The 16317-nt window shown below is 33.2% G+C and overlaps 1 protein-coding gene across 2 annotated transcripts in view; it reads right to left on the bottom strand.

Annotated features, from left to right (window-relative positions):
- Window positions 1–16317, bottom strand: part of LOC133184407 (low-density lipoprotein receptor 1-like) — a 129850-nt gene that overhangs the window by 73057 nt on the left and 40476 nt on the right. The window contains exons 3-4 of one of the 2 annotated variants that reach the window (XM_061319472.1): window positions 11983–12102; window positions 11610–11840 (exon numbers count right to left, since the gene is read on the bottom strand). In XM_061319472.1, the coding sequence (XP_061175456.1) occupies window positions 11610–11840; window positions 11983–12102 (351 nt within the window). The remainder of the gene's footprint in view (window positions 1–11609; window positions 11841–11982; window positions 12103–16317) is intronic. The other variant, XM_061319474.1, reaches the window with a different exon arrangement.

Raw genomic sequence — 16317 nt, 5'->3', positions numbered from 1 at the left:
ATATTCCTGAAATGTGCGGGAGTTTGGTCCTCTCCATTGGATGGCTACTGTGACTTTTTGGTCTAGCCGGGGTCCTCTCTGACCTTAGACTGAATCGGATCTGCCTTGCTATATGCCGTGTGATCGCTCTCCTTTTTAGGCATTGTGCGTTGGTGTCGAATATAAAGTGCTAGGAAAAACGAATTAAAGAATTCAGTAAGTACTGTCGGAGCCTATAACATTTACTTTAAAAGTTAAGGAAATGACTTTAAATGAAATGACCACGCCAATAAAATGATCACATCTTACTTTTTGAATTTTACAGATGTTGACTGCTGAAAATATCTTCATCAGGGAGGTCTTGACATCATAACTTATACCTAAGTTAGGACTGGATAATACCCGAAAAAAACCCGCTGATAAACACTTAGCTTAGATAAACCGTGTAACTTACATGGGTTAGACACTTTTAGTAATTTATTTCAAAGCTTTTAGTAGTTATGTTTATAAAATTTGCAGCACAATTGACTATATCATCAGGAAGTGACTATATATATATGCAGTATAGAAGAAAGTGGATGTAGTTAAAAAGCACAGCAAACCAAAGCACAAAATGAGGTAGCTTCCGTTCAGCATTCTAATTATTTTGACCTATAGTCCTGTTCAATTGTACATATTTTTTGTCTCTTGTTTATAACAAATCTCACCATGAGAAGTAGAGGAATTTCTGTTTGTATTATTAAGGAAGCCTGTCTTAGATGGAGTAGTTGGTAATGGACTTGAAGTTGCTCTTTGTGCTGTGAGTAGGAAATGGTCCATATGCATATATAGTCAATAGCTTGTTAAACTGTTACTGATACAGATAAAAACAAGCTCTATATATTAGGTCTATATATATCTACTACTGTTTTTAATATACAAATACATTTATTAAATATTAAATTGGTGTATGAATAAAGTCATCTTGGTTTTTATAGGTCACATAATACATGTATCAATAAAAAGATCTTTCAATCTATGCTTTTTAAAAAAGATAGAGGAGTTAAGTTGTTCTTTTTGCTATGAATACAAAATGATCAATACATATATGTTTATTATCTTTTTAAATTCTTTTTTCTTTGGGGGTCACAATCTCTATGAAGTTTCAGTATTGATAGGAATGTAACCCAGACCAGTGGATGTTACTACAGGTTTCGAAGTTGTAGCTTTAGGTTTGTCTGTGGCCTCAGTGGATACAGCAGGTGGAGCTGTAGTTGAAACAGATGTAACTTCTGAAATCAAAATATTTATTTAAATACTTGTACTAGTATTTCTTCACCCTTGTTATAAATCTTAAAAAATAGTAACAAATTTTAATATCTTATAATGCAATTTATTGAATTATTTATTTTTAAGATTCCTGTTTATATGAATACACAATTTGCAGTAATATGGCATTATATCAATATACACAGTAGAGAAAAAGGAAATTGAAATTGTTAAAAAGTGAAGTAAGGGGAACACCAACAAATTAGAAAGTTTCTGTTTAGTATAACAATAATTATCTGAACCTATAGTCCTGCTCAATTGTACATAATTTTTATCTTTTGTTTACAAAAAAATCTCACCATGAGAACTAGAAGAATTTCTGTTTGTATTATTAAAGGAGTCTGTCTTAGATGGAGGAGTTGGTAATGGACTTGAAGTTGTTTTCTGTGCTGTGAATAGGAAATGGTCCATGCATAAATAGTCAATAGCTTGTTAAACTGTTATTGATACACGTAAAAAACTAGCTCTAAACATTAGGTCTATATACATATATCTATTGTCTTATTGAATATACAGATACATGTGCTATATATATATATATATATATATATATATATATATATATATATATATATATATATATATATATATATATATATATATATATATATATATATATATATATATATATATATATATATATTGTGTTATTTAATATATAGATGCATGTGCTATATGTCAAATAAGCCTATACTTTAAAAGGTCACATAATTTTAATGTGTGTTGATGTGACTGGATTAATGTAAAGCGCTATTAATTCATCCTTCTTGAAAATTAGATGGAGGATTCAGTAATTGGTTTGAAGTTGTTTTTTTTTGTACCATGAATAAGGAATGATCAATGCATAAATGTTTATTATCTTAAGGTTTGTTTTCTTTGGGATTTCAATGCCGTGTAGAGTTTCAGAGTTGATAGGAAATTAACCCCACCTTTGGATGTTACTACAGGTGTCGATGTTCTAGCTTTAGGTTTGTCTGTGACCGTAGATGGTACATGCACAGTAGTTGGAATTGTAGATGTACCTTCTGAAATAAAAGAATTCATGTTTATACTTTTTTCTTCTACCAGGTGTTTCTTCTAATTAGATAGCAGCCAAAATAAATTCCTGATTATGCAACTTGAATAATCATTTATTTTGAAGCTTTGTGTATACAGCTCTATATGCTGTAAATATAAAATTTGCAGTAACTATATCAGGAGGTGATCATATATGCAGAATAGAAGAAAGTGGAAACTGGAAAAAAAGCACAATAAAAAAGAGACAAAATGCGGTGATTACTGTTCAGTAATCAAATAATTATTTTGATCTATAATCCTGCTCAGTTGTATACATAAATCAAATCTAGAACATACAAATCTCACCATGAGAACTTCTGTTTGTATTCATGGGAATGATACATGTAAAAAACTAGCTCTAAACATTAGGTCTATATACATATATCTATTGTCTTATTGAATATACAGATACATGTGCTATATGTCAAATAGGTCTATGGTTAATAAAGGTCGCATAATTGTGTCGCCTGCAGAGCAGTCACACTTAGGGATCACTTTACCCGGCGTCTGTCTGTCTGTCCGACTGTTACACCTTATATCTCCCGAACTGTAAGTGGTGTGGATTTGATATTTCGTACATATATAGCTTAGCACTATGGCTTTTGTAAAATACTATGGTTACCGACCTCTTGACCTTTGAACTTGACCTTTAACCTATTTCTCAAAATAGATTATAGTGCTGATATAAGATATATATTTTTTCATTTAAGAGGTAAGTCTCTGCTTTTTAGCATGTGCACTGTTTGTCATAAAATATTATGAAAAATACTAGCGTTACAGTCCACTTGCCCTTTGATCTACTTTGCAAAAAATAATCCGTGCGGTATAATTTAACTCAAGTCTTTTGAATTTTGAGAAGCGGGGTTTTAATAAATAGCATTTATACATGTTAATGACCTTATTACATTGTTCTTTGAAACTGTATGATATGCAGTAACCACACAAAGTGATATTTAGATACTATGAAAATACATTTGGATCGGTATTGCAAAATGGATTCGTGTAGACTGACAATTGCAGCAAAGACAGACTGAAATATCCATTTGAGGATTGTTGGAAACACGTATTAACTATTTGATTGTCAGATTCTATTGCAGTCTTATACCATCCGTGGATGTTTTTTTCTTTGCAGGCATATGCATGAACTGTAATGCTAGTAGCAAATAAATAGCTGACCACTCTTAAATTTATTTACATCTTTAATAAAGCTACAAAACAAGCGACATATGCGTTCTTTGATACACTCTAGTTTTTTGTGCTGATGTGACTGGATCAATATAAAGCGCTTTTAATTTATCCTTCTTGAAAATTAGTTGGAGGAGTTGGTAATTGGTTTGAAGTTGTTTTTTGTGCTTTGAATAAGAAATGAACCATGCATAAATGTTTATTATCTTGTTAAGGTTTGTTTCCTTTGGGATTCCAATACAATATAGAGTTTCAGAGTTGATAGGAAAGTAACCCCAACCTTTGGATGTTACTACAGGTTTCGATATTGTAGCTTTAGGTTTGTCTGTGACCGTAGTTGGTACATACACAGTAGTTGGGATTGTAGATGTAGATATACCTTCTGAAATCAAGGAATTCATGTTTATACTTCTATTTCTTCAATCAGGTGTTGCTTCTAATACGCAATTTTCGAGATTGTAGCTCTTCAACGATAGAGGTGCAAAAAGTATCCATACCAGCATGAAAGTGGGACAGGTTATCAATGTACACAAACCTGCATATATAAATGGACGATGGCTAGGGCTTTAAAAATGTATTTAATGTTATGGAAAGATTATATATGAATACATAATGTCAAACAGTGATGATTTTGATGATTATATTGATCTATTCTTTACGTCTTTTACAAAATCTACTTTTAATTAGGATACTTGAAATCAAAAGAACCCTCATAGTTTTTCGTGAAAAAGACGCTTCCTTCATTACAAATCTTCTCTAAAAAAAATGATGGACCTTTTGAAATTATTATAAGGGAAAAAGTCGATGTGTCATTCAGAATGCCGACGTGCAATGATCAGATGCGCGTGTATAGGAGATGCATGTCTTTTCCCTCGTCTGATGTCTTATCCACTAATATTTTCTTTTATTTCCGATTTTTTTTGGTAGAAAAACAAATTGATGCCATTACTAAAATCGATTATTTTCGAGTTGATGAGAGTATCCCGATAGACAGTTATGACCGACCATGTAACGTATCCAATATAAATAACTGTCCCACCTGTCGGTTTACGCAGAAACAAAACTCCCCTTCGTAACGAAAGAGTGCACCAAGGGAGATAGTTTCGAAACTTGCGTATTAGATAACAACCAATATAAATTTCTGATTATGCATCTTGAATAATCATTTGAAGCTTTGTGTATACAGCTCTATATGCCGTAAATATATTAAATTTTGCAGTAACTATATCAGGAGGTGATCATATACGCAGAATAGAAGAAAGTGGAAACTGGAAAAAAGCACAATAAAAAAGAGACAAAATGCGATGATTACTGTTCAGTAATCAAATAATTATTAGGTCTTCCGTTTTCAACGGAAGGCCTATAGTGATTCTACTGTTTCTTCTTCTTCTTCTTCTTATTATTATTTTTCATTTTTATTTTTTTGACCTTTTCAAATCGCGATATCTCAAAAACTACACATTCATTTTCAGCCAAATTTTCAGGAATGATGTGTTATCTCATGCCATTTTGAAATATTGGAAAAGTTTGGAAAAAGTTACTTCCGGTCGGGAATTATTACGATTTTTCACTTTTTCCACTAAAAATCTAGTCCATGAATGTTCTCAGAAACTGTTAAAGGTAGGAGTCTGAAACTTTCAGGTATGATAGAATTTGGTTTGTAGATGTGTGATGGAAACATTTCGTGTGTCGTCGTCACTTCCGGTCGTCACAGGAAGTGATTTAAAAAGGGTAATTTTTTGAACTTTTTTGTTTTTCATTATTTTTTCTATGATGTTGATAGGCTAAATGAAGAGTCTTACAAGAATGCTAAATATGTAGTTTGTTCAAAAAAATTGATTAACCCATACTCTAAATATTTATCATTTTTCAATTTTAAGCGATGATGTTTGATAGCGTAATGGTTAGCATGTTGAATTTTCACGTGGGCGATCTGGATTCAATCCAAAGAATGTCCGAATTTTTTCTCACTTTTTGGGGCTCAAATATAAGATTTTATCTTTAAGGGGGGGGGGGACTATGTCATTCGACGTTAGAGCAGCGGTGTTTGACTGCACAATATCAGCGTGTCTTTTTACTCCCTCATAAAGAGTTTGCAGTTGAATTTTGCACTAATTAATGTGCATAGACGCAATTGTGATACGACAAAACGAGGAAAACATAGTACAAATGTATATGTAACTAGATACCTATGCAATTGTATCACAAATTGGATAGTTGCCGAATTGTACTTTGAAAGTAGAATTTGTTACTTTCTCATGTTGATTGAATAACATATAGCAATTTCAAATGAGAGAAAAATTAACTTCAATGATATTTTTCTTTGATTTTAGTAGGCAATATTCCTTTATAGATGCAAGTTACTGAACATAATAGGTATCAGATTCCTTGAGCGTCATATGGCGAGACGTGTTTTGTTGCGAAACATTCCACTCTTTTCATTAATGTGTTACTAACTGGAATAATCCACTTTGGGGTTAAAGAGGAATATAAAATGTGTAAGAAAACTTAGCGCTGCATTTATGTTACTTGTCCGTATACGGTATGTTATATGTACAGTGTGATAAATATACATTCCTAGGCTCGAAAATCAGGCTATAGCAACATATTTTTTTTTAAATTTCATTGAAGCTATCACGTACACTTATTCAATTGAAGACACATTCCAAAGAAAAGGCGCGAAGATTTACTCGTGACGTTTGGCGCGAAATAATTATCTTGACCCGCCTTTCACAAATGGTCTGATGCAGTAGTGTAGAAGTACAGAAAAAGATTACACGGACATGTCTGAATTTAGAATTGCATAGAATAGAAAGTTGAATGCATAAAGAATAAAGGAAGTAAACACAATATTTTTTTTTTAGTTTTTATCAGTAACAGATTATTTTCTCTGCTATCAGTTATTGTTAAAACTCAAGTAACAAATCCGATGTAAATCTACTAGTACTTGCACAAAATTTAGCTGGTTAGTTTCATCCTATAATTCCACACCATAAGAAAAAAAGATTAACCAGCCTGACACTCGTTACTTCAGGGAATGAGTGCAAGGTAAACATCGGTGATGGCTGGTACATTGCGCTAGTGTAGTGGTTTCAATATTAAAGAACAAGGTTCACTTAGGGCCTTTTTTGGCCCTGTGAATTTCAGAAAAACTGAAACTGCTTGGTTTTAATTGACAATGCGTTAATATCATTTAGACTTTTGATGACTGCGTATCTATCAAAAATGACGTAATTTTCTGGCTAGCCTATGCATTAAGACGTCATGAAATGCGTCATTTTCCTCGTATCCTGAAAATTTCTACAAAACAGCCAATTTTTAAAGCTATTTTTTGATATTTAATATAGGACGTAACCTCTGATCTTAAATATGCAAGTATCAAATGATAGAACTATTTCTGAGGATTACAAAACCTGTTTAATTTTTAGATCAGAGGATGCGCTCATATTATTTCTCTTCTTTCTTTTTAAAACTAAAACTTGCATCACTTTATTGCATCTCTTTCGCTGTTTTGAAATATGTTAGATTCCACCGGAAACAAAACGTCAATTCCGGTCTATTGTTCGGCAACAGTAAACGACTGAAGTCTAAAACTTTCAGGACTGATAGTCAGTCATCAGTTTATTTGAATCGTGAGAAAATCTTGTATCGCCGTTGCTTCCGGTCGTGACAGGAAGTGATGCAAAAAGGGAATTGTTAATGGTTAGCATGTTGGATTTTCAGGCTAACGACCAGGGTTAAATCTTCAGAGTGTCTGAATATCTTTTTTCACTTTTTCAGCTTGAGTTCTCTTTTTTTTCAGAATCGGACGGAAGACCTCTCATTGCTCGCAATGAGTTTCTAGTTATTATTAAGGTCTTCCGTCTTCACGGAAGACCTTATAGTGATTCTACTGTTTCTTATTATTATTATTAAGGTCTTCCGTTCCAGACGGAAGACCTTATAGTGATTGTTATGTTTATTATTATTATTATTTTCTCCTTTTTTTGTCGGCAGGATTTCTCAGAGATGACTGGATGGATTTTCCTGAAATTTTCAGGGTTGATAGAGAATGAAAATACTCCGAGGCGTTTTTTTCATTTTTTCAAAATTCACTTCCGGTCGTCAGATATGTCCGATTTCCGTTTTTTTTTCAAAAATATTTTTTCTGAGTGAGATCTCAGAAACGGTAAGAGATTAAGACACCAAACTTATACGAGTAATAGATCATGAAAAGTAGGCGAGCCCATTTGGGTTAAGCATGTCAGCCGTCACTTCCGGTCGTCACAGGAAGTGATCAAAGAAATCGAAAATTTGAGTATTTTACTTTTCCTTAAATATCTTTTATAGATAAAGTATTTGAAATAATTTTTAGATATGTTATTCAGACTGAAAATGTCTAGAGTAACGTCAAAAATCTTAGTAAAATTCACTTCCGGTCGCGTGTTTTTCCTGTCCTCAAAATGAGAAGTTATCTCAGCGAGATCTCGGAAACAACATGAGATTAAGACACCAAACTTATAGGAGTAATAGACCTTGAGAAGTAAGCAAAACACATAGGGTTAGACGCGTCAGCCGTCACTTCCGGTCCTCACAGGAAGTGATCAAAAAATCGAAAATTTCAACTTTCCTTTATAAAATTAAAACTTGCATCACTTTGTTGCATCTCTTTCGTGTTTTGAAATATGTGAGATTCCACCGGAAACAAAAACTGTAAACTTCCGGTTTCAATTCACTTCCGGTCGTGTGTTTTCCTGTCCCCAAAATTAGAATGTGTTCTCACAATTGCTCGGTAAGAGTAAAAGACTGAAGTCTAAAACCTTAAGGACTTATAGTCAGTCATCAGTTCATTTGCATCGTGTAAAAATCGTCTGTCGTCATTACTTCCGGTCGCGACAGGAAATGAAGCAAAAAGTATTTTTTAAAGTTATTTTGTTTCTACATCAGTTTTAGGCTTATACCGACGTTGGAAAAGACATGTTCATGCAAACAGGAAGTAGTATAACGAAAGACCTTCTCATTACTAGTAATGAGTTTCTAGTTTTGATCTATAATTCTGCTAAATTGTATACATAGGTCATCTCTAGAACAAATCTCAACTTCTGTTTGTATTCATGGGGAAGTCTGTCTTAGATGGAGGAGTTGGTAATGGACTTGAACTTGTTTTCTGTGCTGTGAATAGGAAATGGTCCATGCATAAGTATTCGTTAACTTGTTAAACTGTTCCTCATACACATAAATATTAGGTTTATAGATCTACTATTTTTTTGGAATATATAAATACAATGTCCATTTGTCAAATGTTAAATTGGTCAATGACTATAAGTGAATTGGTTTAATATAACAGCCATCTAATTTCTCTCCTTAAGGTGTACGGATTTTTCATTCATCATTTGGCACATTGTAAAAGAAAGCGCCCACCAAGCAGAAGTTTTCCATGGCTTAAAAACCTTTAAACAATAATAAATAGTCAGAATTCCCTCCCTGTCCTCTATTTATGCAATTTATGTTCCTTTACAATATGAAAATACTAAAACAAAAAAGGTAGCTTGGTAATGTTGTAAGAATACGTTTACACTCATTCTTATGCATACATGTTTACAGATATAAATAATTCTTGTCAGTGTCAAAATCTGGCAGTATACTAAAGAACGATGCAGAATCGTAGCGAAAACGTTAATAATATTGAAGGAAAATTTCAATTTGAAAACAAGTTACATTATACAAAGTATATTATGTATTTTTTATTTACAATAAATTATTAAAGCTAGAGTTCAATGCAAAATGGCAGAAAGAAAAAAAAACTAATAAATCTGACATTTTACTTGAATCCAAGTAATGAACCAGCATCAGTCTAATTTTTACTAGCTTTCACAATTGATCACAAGAGGAAACAAACACAAAAATTGTACAAGACAACATATTAGAAATAAAACACCAAAGGATGGCCACAAATGTTTCGTGTTTAAGTCGTATTTCTTTAATTTGCACCAATTTTCCCCTTGCTGTTCAAAGTATTTGAATGAGCTTCAAAGCCCACATTAAATTGTAATAAAGCAGTGTAACAAAGCAGTGTAAAACATTCACGTACACAAATAATGAAGAAATATATAAGATACTGCAATTCTGTGTTTATGAAGGTGAAAATGTTGGTACATAACGCACTCTAAATGGGAGTTTTAACAGATAATGTATTAAAGTTATTTGGTGACAGAAGTGTACTAAATGATTAATTATAGTTAAAGATGATAAAAACTTTCACGAAGTGTGCTGTCTTCGTCAGCAAAGTTTTCACAATCCTTTCTGTTGTCACAGAGTTTGCTGGCCTCAATATACAAGGACCCGTTTTTGTAGCAGTCAAATCTGTCAGCTGGACAGTGACTTACTGGTGGAGCTAAATGAAAGGAGATATGAGAAAATTGTTTCTGTATTTGTGATACTTTAAAGATAAAATAAGAAACTTACGACAACCAGCTTCATCAGATCCATCTATACAATCCATATAGCCATTACACTTGAGAGAGTGATAGATGCAGTCACTGTTTTTGCATTTAAATTGATTTGGTTTGCATGTGGCTGTGCCTTTTAAAAAGAGAAATGATCTATTAAAGTTTTTATTTCTGTGTTATCTTTTTATTATCGTTAATGCTATTAAAAATCATCTTTCAAAATACATTTGAATTAAGGATTCATGTTAAGATTTTATCTTTTGCGATGTCACTGAAGCGATAATTAATAATGTTGAAAGTGTTGCAGATATTTACATGTCATAAATTAAAAAAAACACACTCAACTGGTCATGGCTGCAAACTATTTATACAAAGGTGCAGACTGTATGTAGTTTGTTCTTGCTGCCTTTATTTTTTACCTTTTAAAATTTCTTTGTTAAAGACCTTCCAAACTCTATTGCTCTTTAAAAATTGTTAAATGAATTTTCTGAATGTGGTAATGTATATTTGTGGCAATTTTTTTTGTAATTTCCAATATTAAACATGTAAAGATTAAACATGGATCATTTCCGGTAGGAACCAGTAAAAGAAGATTACTGCTTACAGCAGTTGCACTTATGATCAAGTTATTAAAGGAAATATAAAAAAATTCATTAGATATGTAGTAATATACAAATACATGTATTTAGGGTACATTATAAACAAGAGGCCCATGGGCCACAACGCTCACCTGAGACTTTTAAAGATTTTTCCTATTAGATATATTTCAATGTAAAACTTGGATTCCCTAATGTGGCCCCACCCTACCCCCAGGGGTCATGATTTGAATAATTTAGAATCTGCACTACCCTAGGATGCTTCCACATAAGTTTTCCAGCTTTTCTGGCTCATTGGATCTTGAGAAGAAGACTTTTTAATGATCCCACCCTATTTTTGTCTTTTTTTGATTATCTCCCCTTGGTCCAGTGGTTCTTGAGAAGAAGTTGAAAATGAGAAAAGTTTACAGACGGACGGACGTACAGACGGAAAAACAGCTAGACGAATGACGGAAAACGGGTGATCAGAAAAGGTCACTTGAGCTTTCAGCTCAGGTGAGCTAACAACAGATCAACTGTGAAGTATTATCTCAGAACAAAAATACATGTACTACAACAATTATTATATATATATTAACTAAATAGCATGTAATCTGTTTTCATAAAAAGGGGACATGCATGTGGTGCACCTTTTACGTTTGTGACTTTTAATACGCAATGAATGCACCAAGTGGTGGTCTTTAAATACAGTAATCTCAAGAATCAAACTAACATTGCAATTCATCTGATCCATCCAAACAGTCCTCGTCCCCGTCACATTTCCACGATTTGTGAATGCACTGTTTACCAGAGTTGCACTCCCATTCTGTGATCTCTGAACAAATAGATACATTTTTGGTTGGACAATTTGTTTCATCGCTTTGGTCTTTACAATCAGCACCACCATCACACTGCCATAACTTGTCAATACATTTCTTGTCTGAACACTGAAACTCATCAGCAGTGCAAGTTACAGCATCTATCACAAGAAAGAAAAAAATAAATTATTTACTTATATCAATTTAAGCATATTCTACAATTTTTACATGATTTGATAAAAAAAGAAGAAAATACATACGACATAGTTTTTCATCGCTGTTGTCACCGCAGTCATCATCTCCATCACACTTCCATTTGTTGTTTACACACTTAGAGTTGTCACATCTGAATTCATCGCTAACACAGGTAGGGGAATCACAAGTCTCATCCTCACCATTAGAACAGTCTGGAGAACCATCACAACGCCATCTAGCTGGGATACACTCTCCATTTCCACAACTAAACTGGTCTTTATGACATGTTTTATTTCCTGCAAATAAACATGATTTTTTTAACAGGAATCATCTTGTAATCTTTCAATGACAAAACTATGGACTCAAAGCATCTTCATTAATATAATTAAAATCTTAATTTATTTAAAAAAAAGAAAATATTATGAGATATTAACTTACTGCAAATGTCAGTTTCATCAGATCCATCCAGACAATCTGTTTCATTGTCACAAGTCCACCTCATTGGCACACAGTGACCAGATCTACATGTAAATTCATCTTCTGGACATGTCTTGGAAGCTACATTGCAATTTTATAGACTCAGTAAATATACAGAATAACCAAATATAAATTGGTTATAAATACAAACTTATAATACATAATATTACAGAATTTGTTGCACATTGAATATTCCTGTTTTATTGTCCTCCTCACTAGCATATAATTTTATTTAAACTCGTAAGAAAATTGCCCCAAAATCAATATTAATTTCTATACTTTTAAAAAATCATTCATCATGAAAAAATTAAAGACCAGATTTTTAATATCATAAACAATTATTTTTTCGATAAATATGAAACTCAGAAAATGTCATGTCTTGGGACTGGTCATTTACTAAGTTACTTTGTTAAAAACCCTTCTGATTCTACACATAACTACTCTGAATCGGATTTAAAAAGATGATGGAGTTCCTCATTGACTGTGAAATAGGTGAAGACAGTAAACAATGATCTCTCTAATAAAATCCTTAAACAATTCAAATTTTGAACAGCGCAAAATATACTGCCCCTTGAAACACAAGAGATGGGATCAGGTGCCTAGGAGTAAACATCCCCTGTCGACCGGACACACAGGTCGTGAGTCATTTCTATTAATCACATAAACGGAGTAATCCATAGTTAAAATCAGTATTTAAAATATGGTCTAACAATAGGTATTAAACATGTCAGTGTAGTCTTTTTGATATTGTGTCTTCCATCACTCTGTTGGAATTTCGATGGGCTCCAAGCTAGCCTACTTGTTTTTTTTTTATTATTATTATTTTCTTATAAAAAAATGATTCATTCAAATACTTCTTCATGAAAAGAAAACTCTTGCCTTGGCCTTCAAATCTTTTAGATATATTGATGACGTTTTATCATTTTACAATAGCTATTTTCATTCATACATCGATTTGATATATCTCAGTGAACTCAAAATAACAGGCACCACAGAGTACCACAAATATTTCATAACGGGTGTTTTCTGACTATAGACGTTCATGGCTACCTTGCAACTAAACTTTATGACAAATGTGATGACTTCAGCCTTTCCAACTTTTTATGCAGTTATGTCATAAAAACTACTGCATATGGTGTTCGTCTCCCAACTGATTCGGTACGCAATGGAATGATCCAAGTACGATCAATATTGTACCAATGCAAGCTAATGAACATAGGCGTCGGAAGCAAATTGAAAGTGGGGGGGGGGGGGCTAAACCAACAAAAAAGGTAAGCCCCAATTTTTAATGCCTACATTATGTCTATCTTTGCAAAAAAAGTGTGGGGGGGGGAGCTAAGCCCCCCCTAGCCCCTCCGGTTCCGACGCCTATGGTGAAATTTAAGTTGATGCTACGGGGCTTTTAACAATCTCTTTTATAGTCAGCATTTTGCAAATTCAACTTTGGATTTAAATAATGTCCTTATTTGCAGGTACAATCTTTCGTTGGGTCGTAATTGAATGACATGTTTCATACCAATTGTCAGGCCACTGTTTATACACCAATTTTGAATACAGATACTCTGTTTACCTGATCAGAAAAGAGGACTCATTGCCGGTGTAACCGGTCAATAGGGGATTATTACTCCTACTTTTCACCTGCACCTGATCCTAACTCTGAAATCTAGACACAACCTGAAAGGCAGATATACCACATCGGTCATTCGGACAATTGGAACCTGAGTGGACATAAAAAGCCGGTCAAAAAACATAATAACGTTTTGAATTGAGTGTCTCCTTAAAGATCGCAGATGGTGGTAACAACAGAAATCAATTATCGTCTTGGATTTTAATTTGCTTTCTTCACTTTAATTTGGAGCAATTAGATTTGCAAATAGATGATAAATCGTCAAGAAGGTTTTGTTATCTGAAATTTCAGAAAAAATATATGAATCTAACTTTAGTCCCTGAAAAAGAGTGCCAGAACGAGAGATTGTTACAATTAATGTACCTCCCATAGTCTAAACTATATCATCCATTCAAAAATAGACTCATCTATGTTTTTGAAAAAAAAAAAAAAAACGGGTGCGTAAAATTGGTCAATAAGGACCGTGAGTAACTTAAATTTAAGGTCAGACCGATACGTTCCACAAATATATGTTTGGTATTTCTTCATAACATAAAAAATATTCAAAATTATCAATACCTTGTTATTTCTAAACTGTTTATAATTGTCTTCAAAAAGATCAATATGGTACCGAAAATTGCAATATTGGCAATCCATGTTATTTCCAATTAGTAGGATTAAAGGATTATACAGAAAACACTACCCTCTGGTATCTTGCACAAATGCCTGGTAAAGGTACCTAAAATATTTGCTAGTAAACATCTAAAACTAGCAAAACTTAAATGACAAAATCATGAAATATATGGAGAAAACGAACAGTATTCAAGCTCAGAAGTCCATTAAACAATACAAATTTTGAAGCAGAGCAAACACGAACCTCTAAAGCATCAGAGGTGGGATCAGGTGCAATGGAAGAGTGAGCATTCCCTGCCCACCGGTCACACCCGCCGTGTGCTCCTTGTCATGATCGGGAAATAACGTAAAAAACCGTCAACAATTCAGTGTGTAAATAATGACCTAACAATTAGTATGAAAAACGTCAGTCAGCATTTGACTCAATGATAAATTGTATTTGCTGACGAGGTCATTGTATCGACCATAGAACTTACGAAATGACGACTTTAAACGAGACTGCTGATATTCTTGTTTCATCAACTTGCTTGTCAATAACTTACCTTGTTTTAGAAATTGTTTATGCTCTTGCGTTTCGAATCATCTTAGAGATGTAAACCCCGTATGTAGGTGATGAAGGTATTTTGCTGCATAAGTAAGGGAAGTTGACGAGTCATCACGTTTATCATAAAAGTTAGTTGTTAGATTACCATTAACGTCTTTTTCTAGTAAAATATCCGAATATGAAACAGGTGTGTCAGACTCTGTGGTATCTTTTATTTCAAGCTCACCGGGATATATCATATCGAAATAAGAATGGAAATAACCATTGTTAATTGGACTTTTGCGAGAAGCGCTGACTTTTACAATCGACAACTTACTTTTACACTAGGAAAATATATGGAAGCTCTTTTGTGATATAAATATTTAGCTTAACATTTACTAAATCGATAATAATCGGCCATTTCAAAGCCCATATTACGTTGTCTAGGAAGGGAAAAGCAATTGACATACAAACAACCCCCTCCCTTCCCAACTTAACCAACTCCTGCCTAGTTTTCCTTCCGGAATGTTTTTCTTCATTATTTAGTTCCTGAAGAAAATGAAAATAAAAGGAGATATTATCTCTCATAAATAAGGCATTTTAAGTAATTTTATTCTTCCTCCAATAATTTCTGGTGTTGGTAAATGATGTAAGTGCCCCTAATACCATAACTTTAACCATTATTTATGTTTTCTTATCTATTATCAATTCCGTACCTCCGTACATAACGCAGGTTTAAATGTCAAAGTAAGCCGTCAGCTGTAAAAGTCAGTGTTTTCGCAAAAGTCCATTGACAATACGTCGTCGATAGATCTAAATGTCGAGTTAAAGGCCACAGAAAGTTTCATTCTTTTCACGTATAAGATTTTGAACAAACTCTGCTTCATATGAATACAAAAATAGGTCTGCTATTAACGGGGCGCAATTGGTACAAATGGGAATTCCAATAGATTGTTGGAAGACCTGGTCTCCAAAAACCACATAGATATTGTCAATCAGAAACTCAAGTATCTTTTTAATATCAACTTCAGAGTACTTGTGTGTACAATCAGAATGTTTTTTAACAAAATAATTTTGCAAATGACCAAGGTAAGTCAATTTAAAAGTAACAAAACTTCAATGACAAAATCTTGGGGGAAAATTATATATTTTTAAGGAACGTATAGTCTGACCCTAAGTAAAAGATAATATGAACTCAATTTGTTGAACAAATCGTATGCAAGGGTGAGTCAGGGATTAAGTATGAAGACGCCTGACAAAGAATTTTTCGACGTTTGCCAGAAAAGAAAAGTAAATTCAACTTATCTCCTTAAAGCTGAAGACAACTCGTAAATAGGCATACGCCATATAAAATTTCCCATATCTTATATCTGCACTGGGGTATACTAACCATTCGCATTCGTTACACCTGATTGCTTTTACCTTGTCACTGTTGCGAGTAGTACATGTGTGTCTTACATTGTCCTTTTTATTACGTTTTATTTCAATGAACGTGCATTTTTGTTTATTTCACATTTACCTGTGCTATTGATAT

Source organism: Saccostrea echinata, unplaced genomic scaffold (assembly GCF_033153115.1).
Source record: "Saccostrea echinata isolate AGI-Se365-2 ecotype Australia unplaced genomic scaffold, CSIRO_AGI_Sech_v1 ptg000010l, whole genome shotgun sequence".
Lineage (NCBI taxonomy): Eukaryota > Metazoa > Mollusca > Bivalvia > Ostreida > Ostreidae > Saccostrea > Saccostrea echinata.
This window is presented reverse-complemented; position numbering and strand designations above follow the sequence as displayed.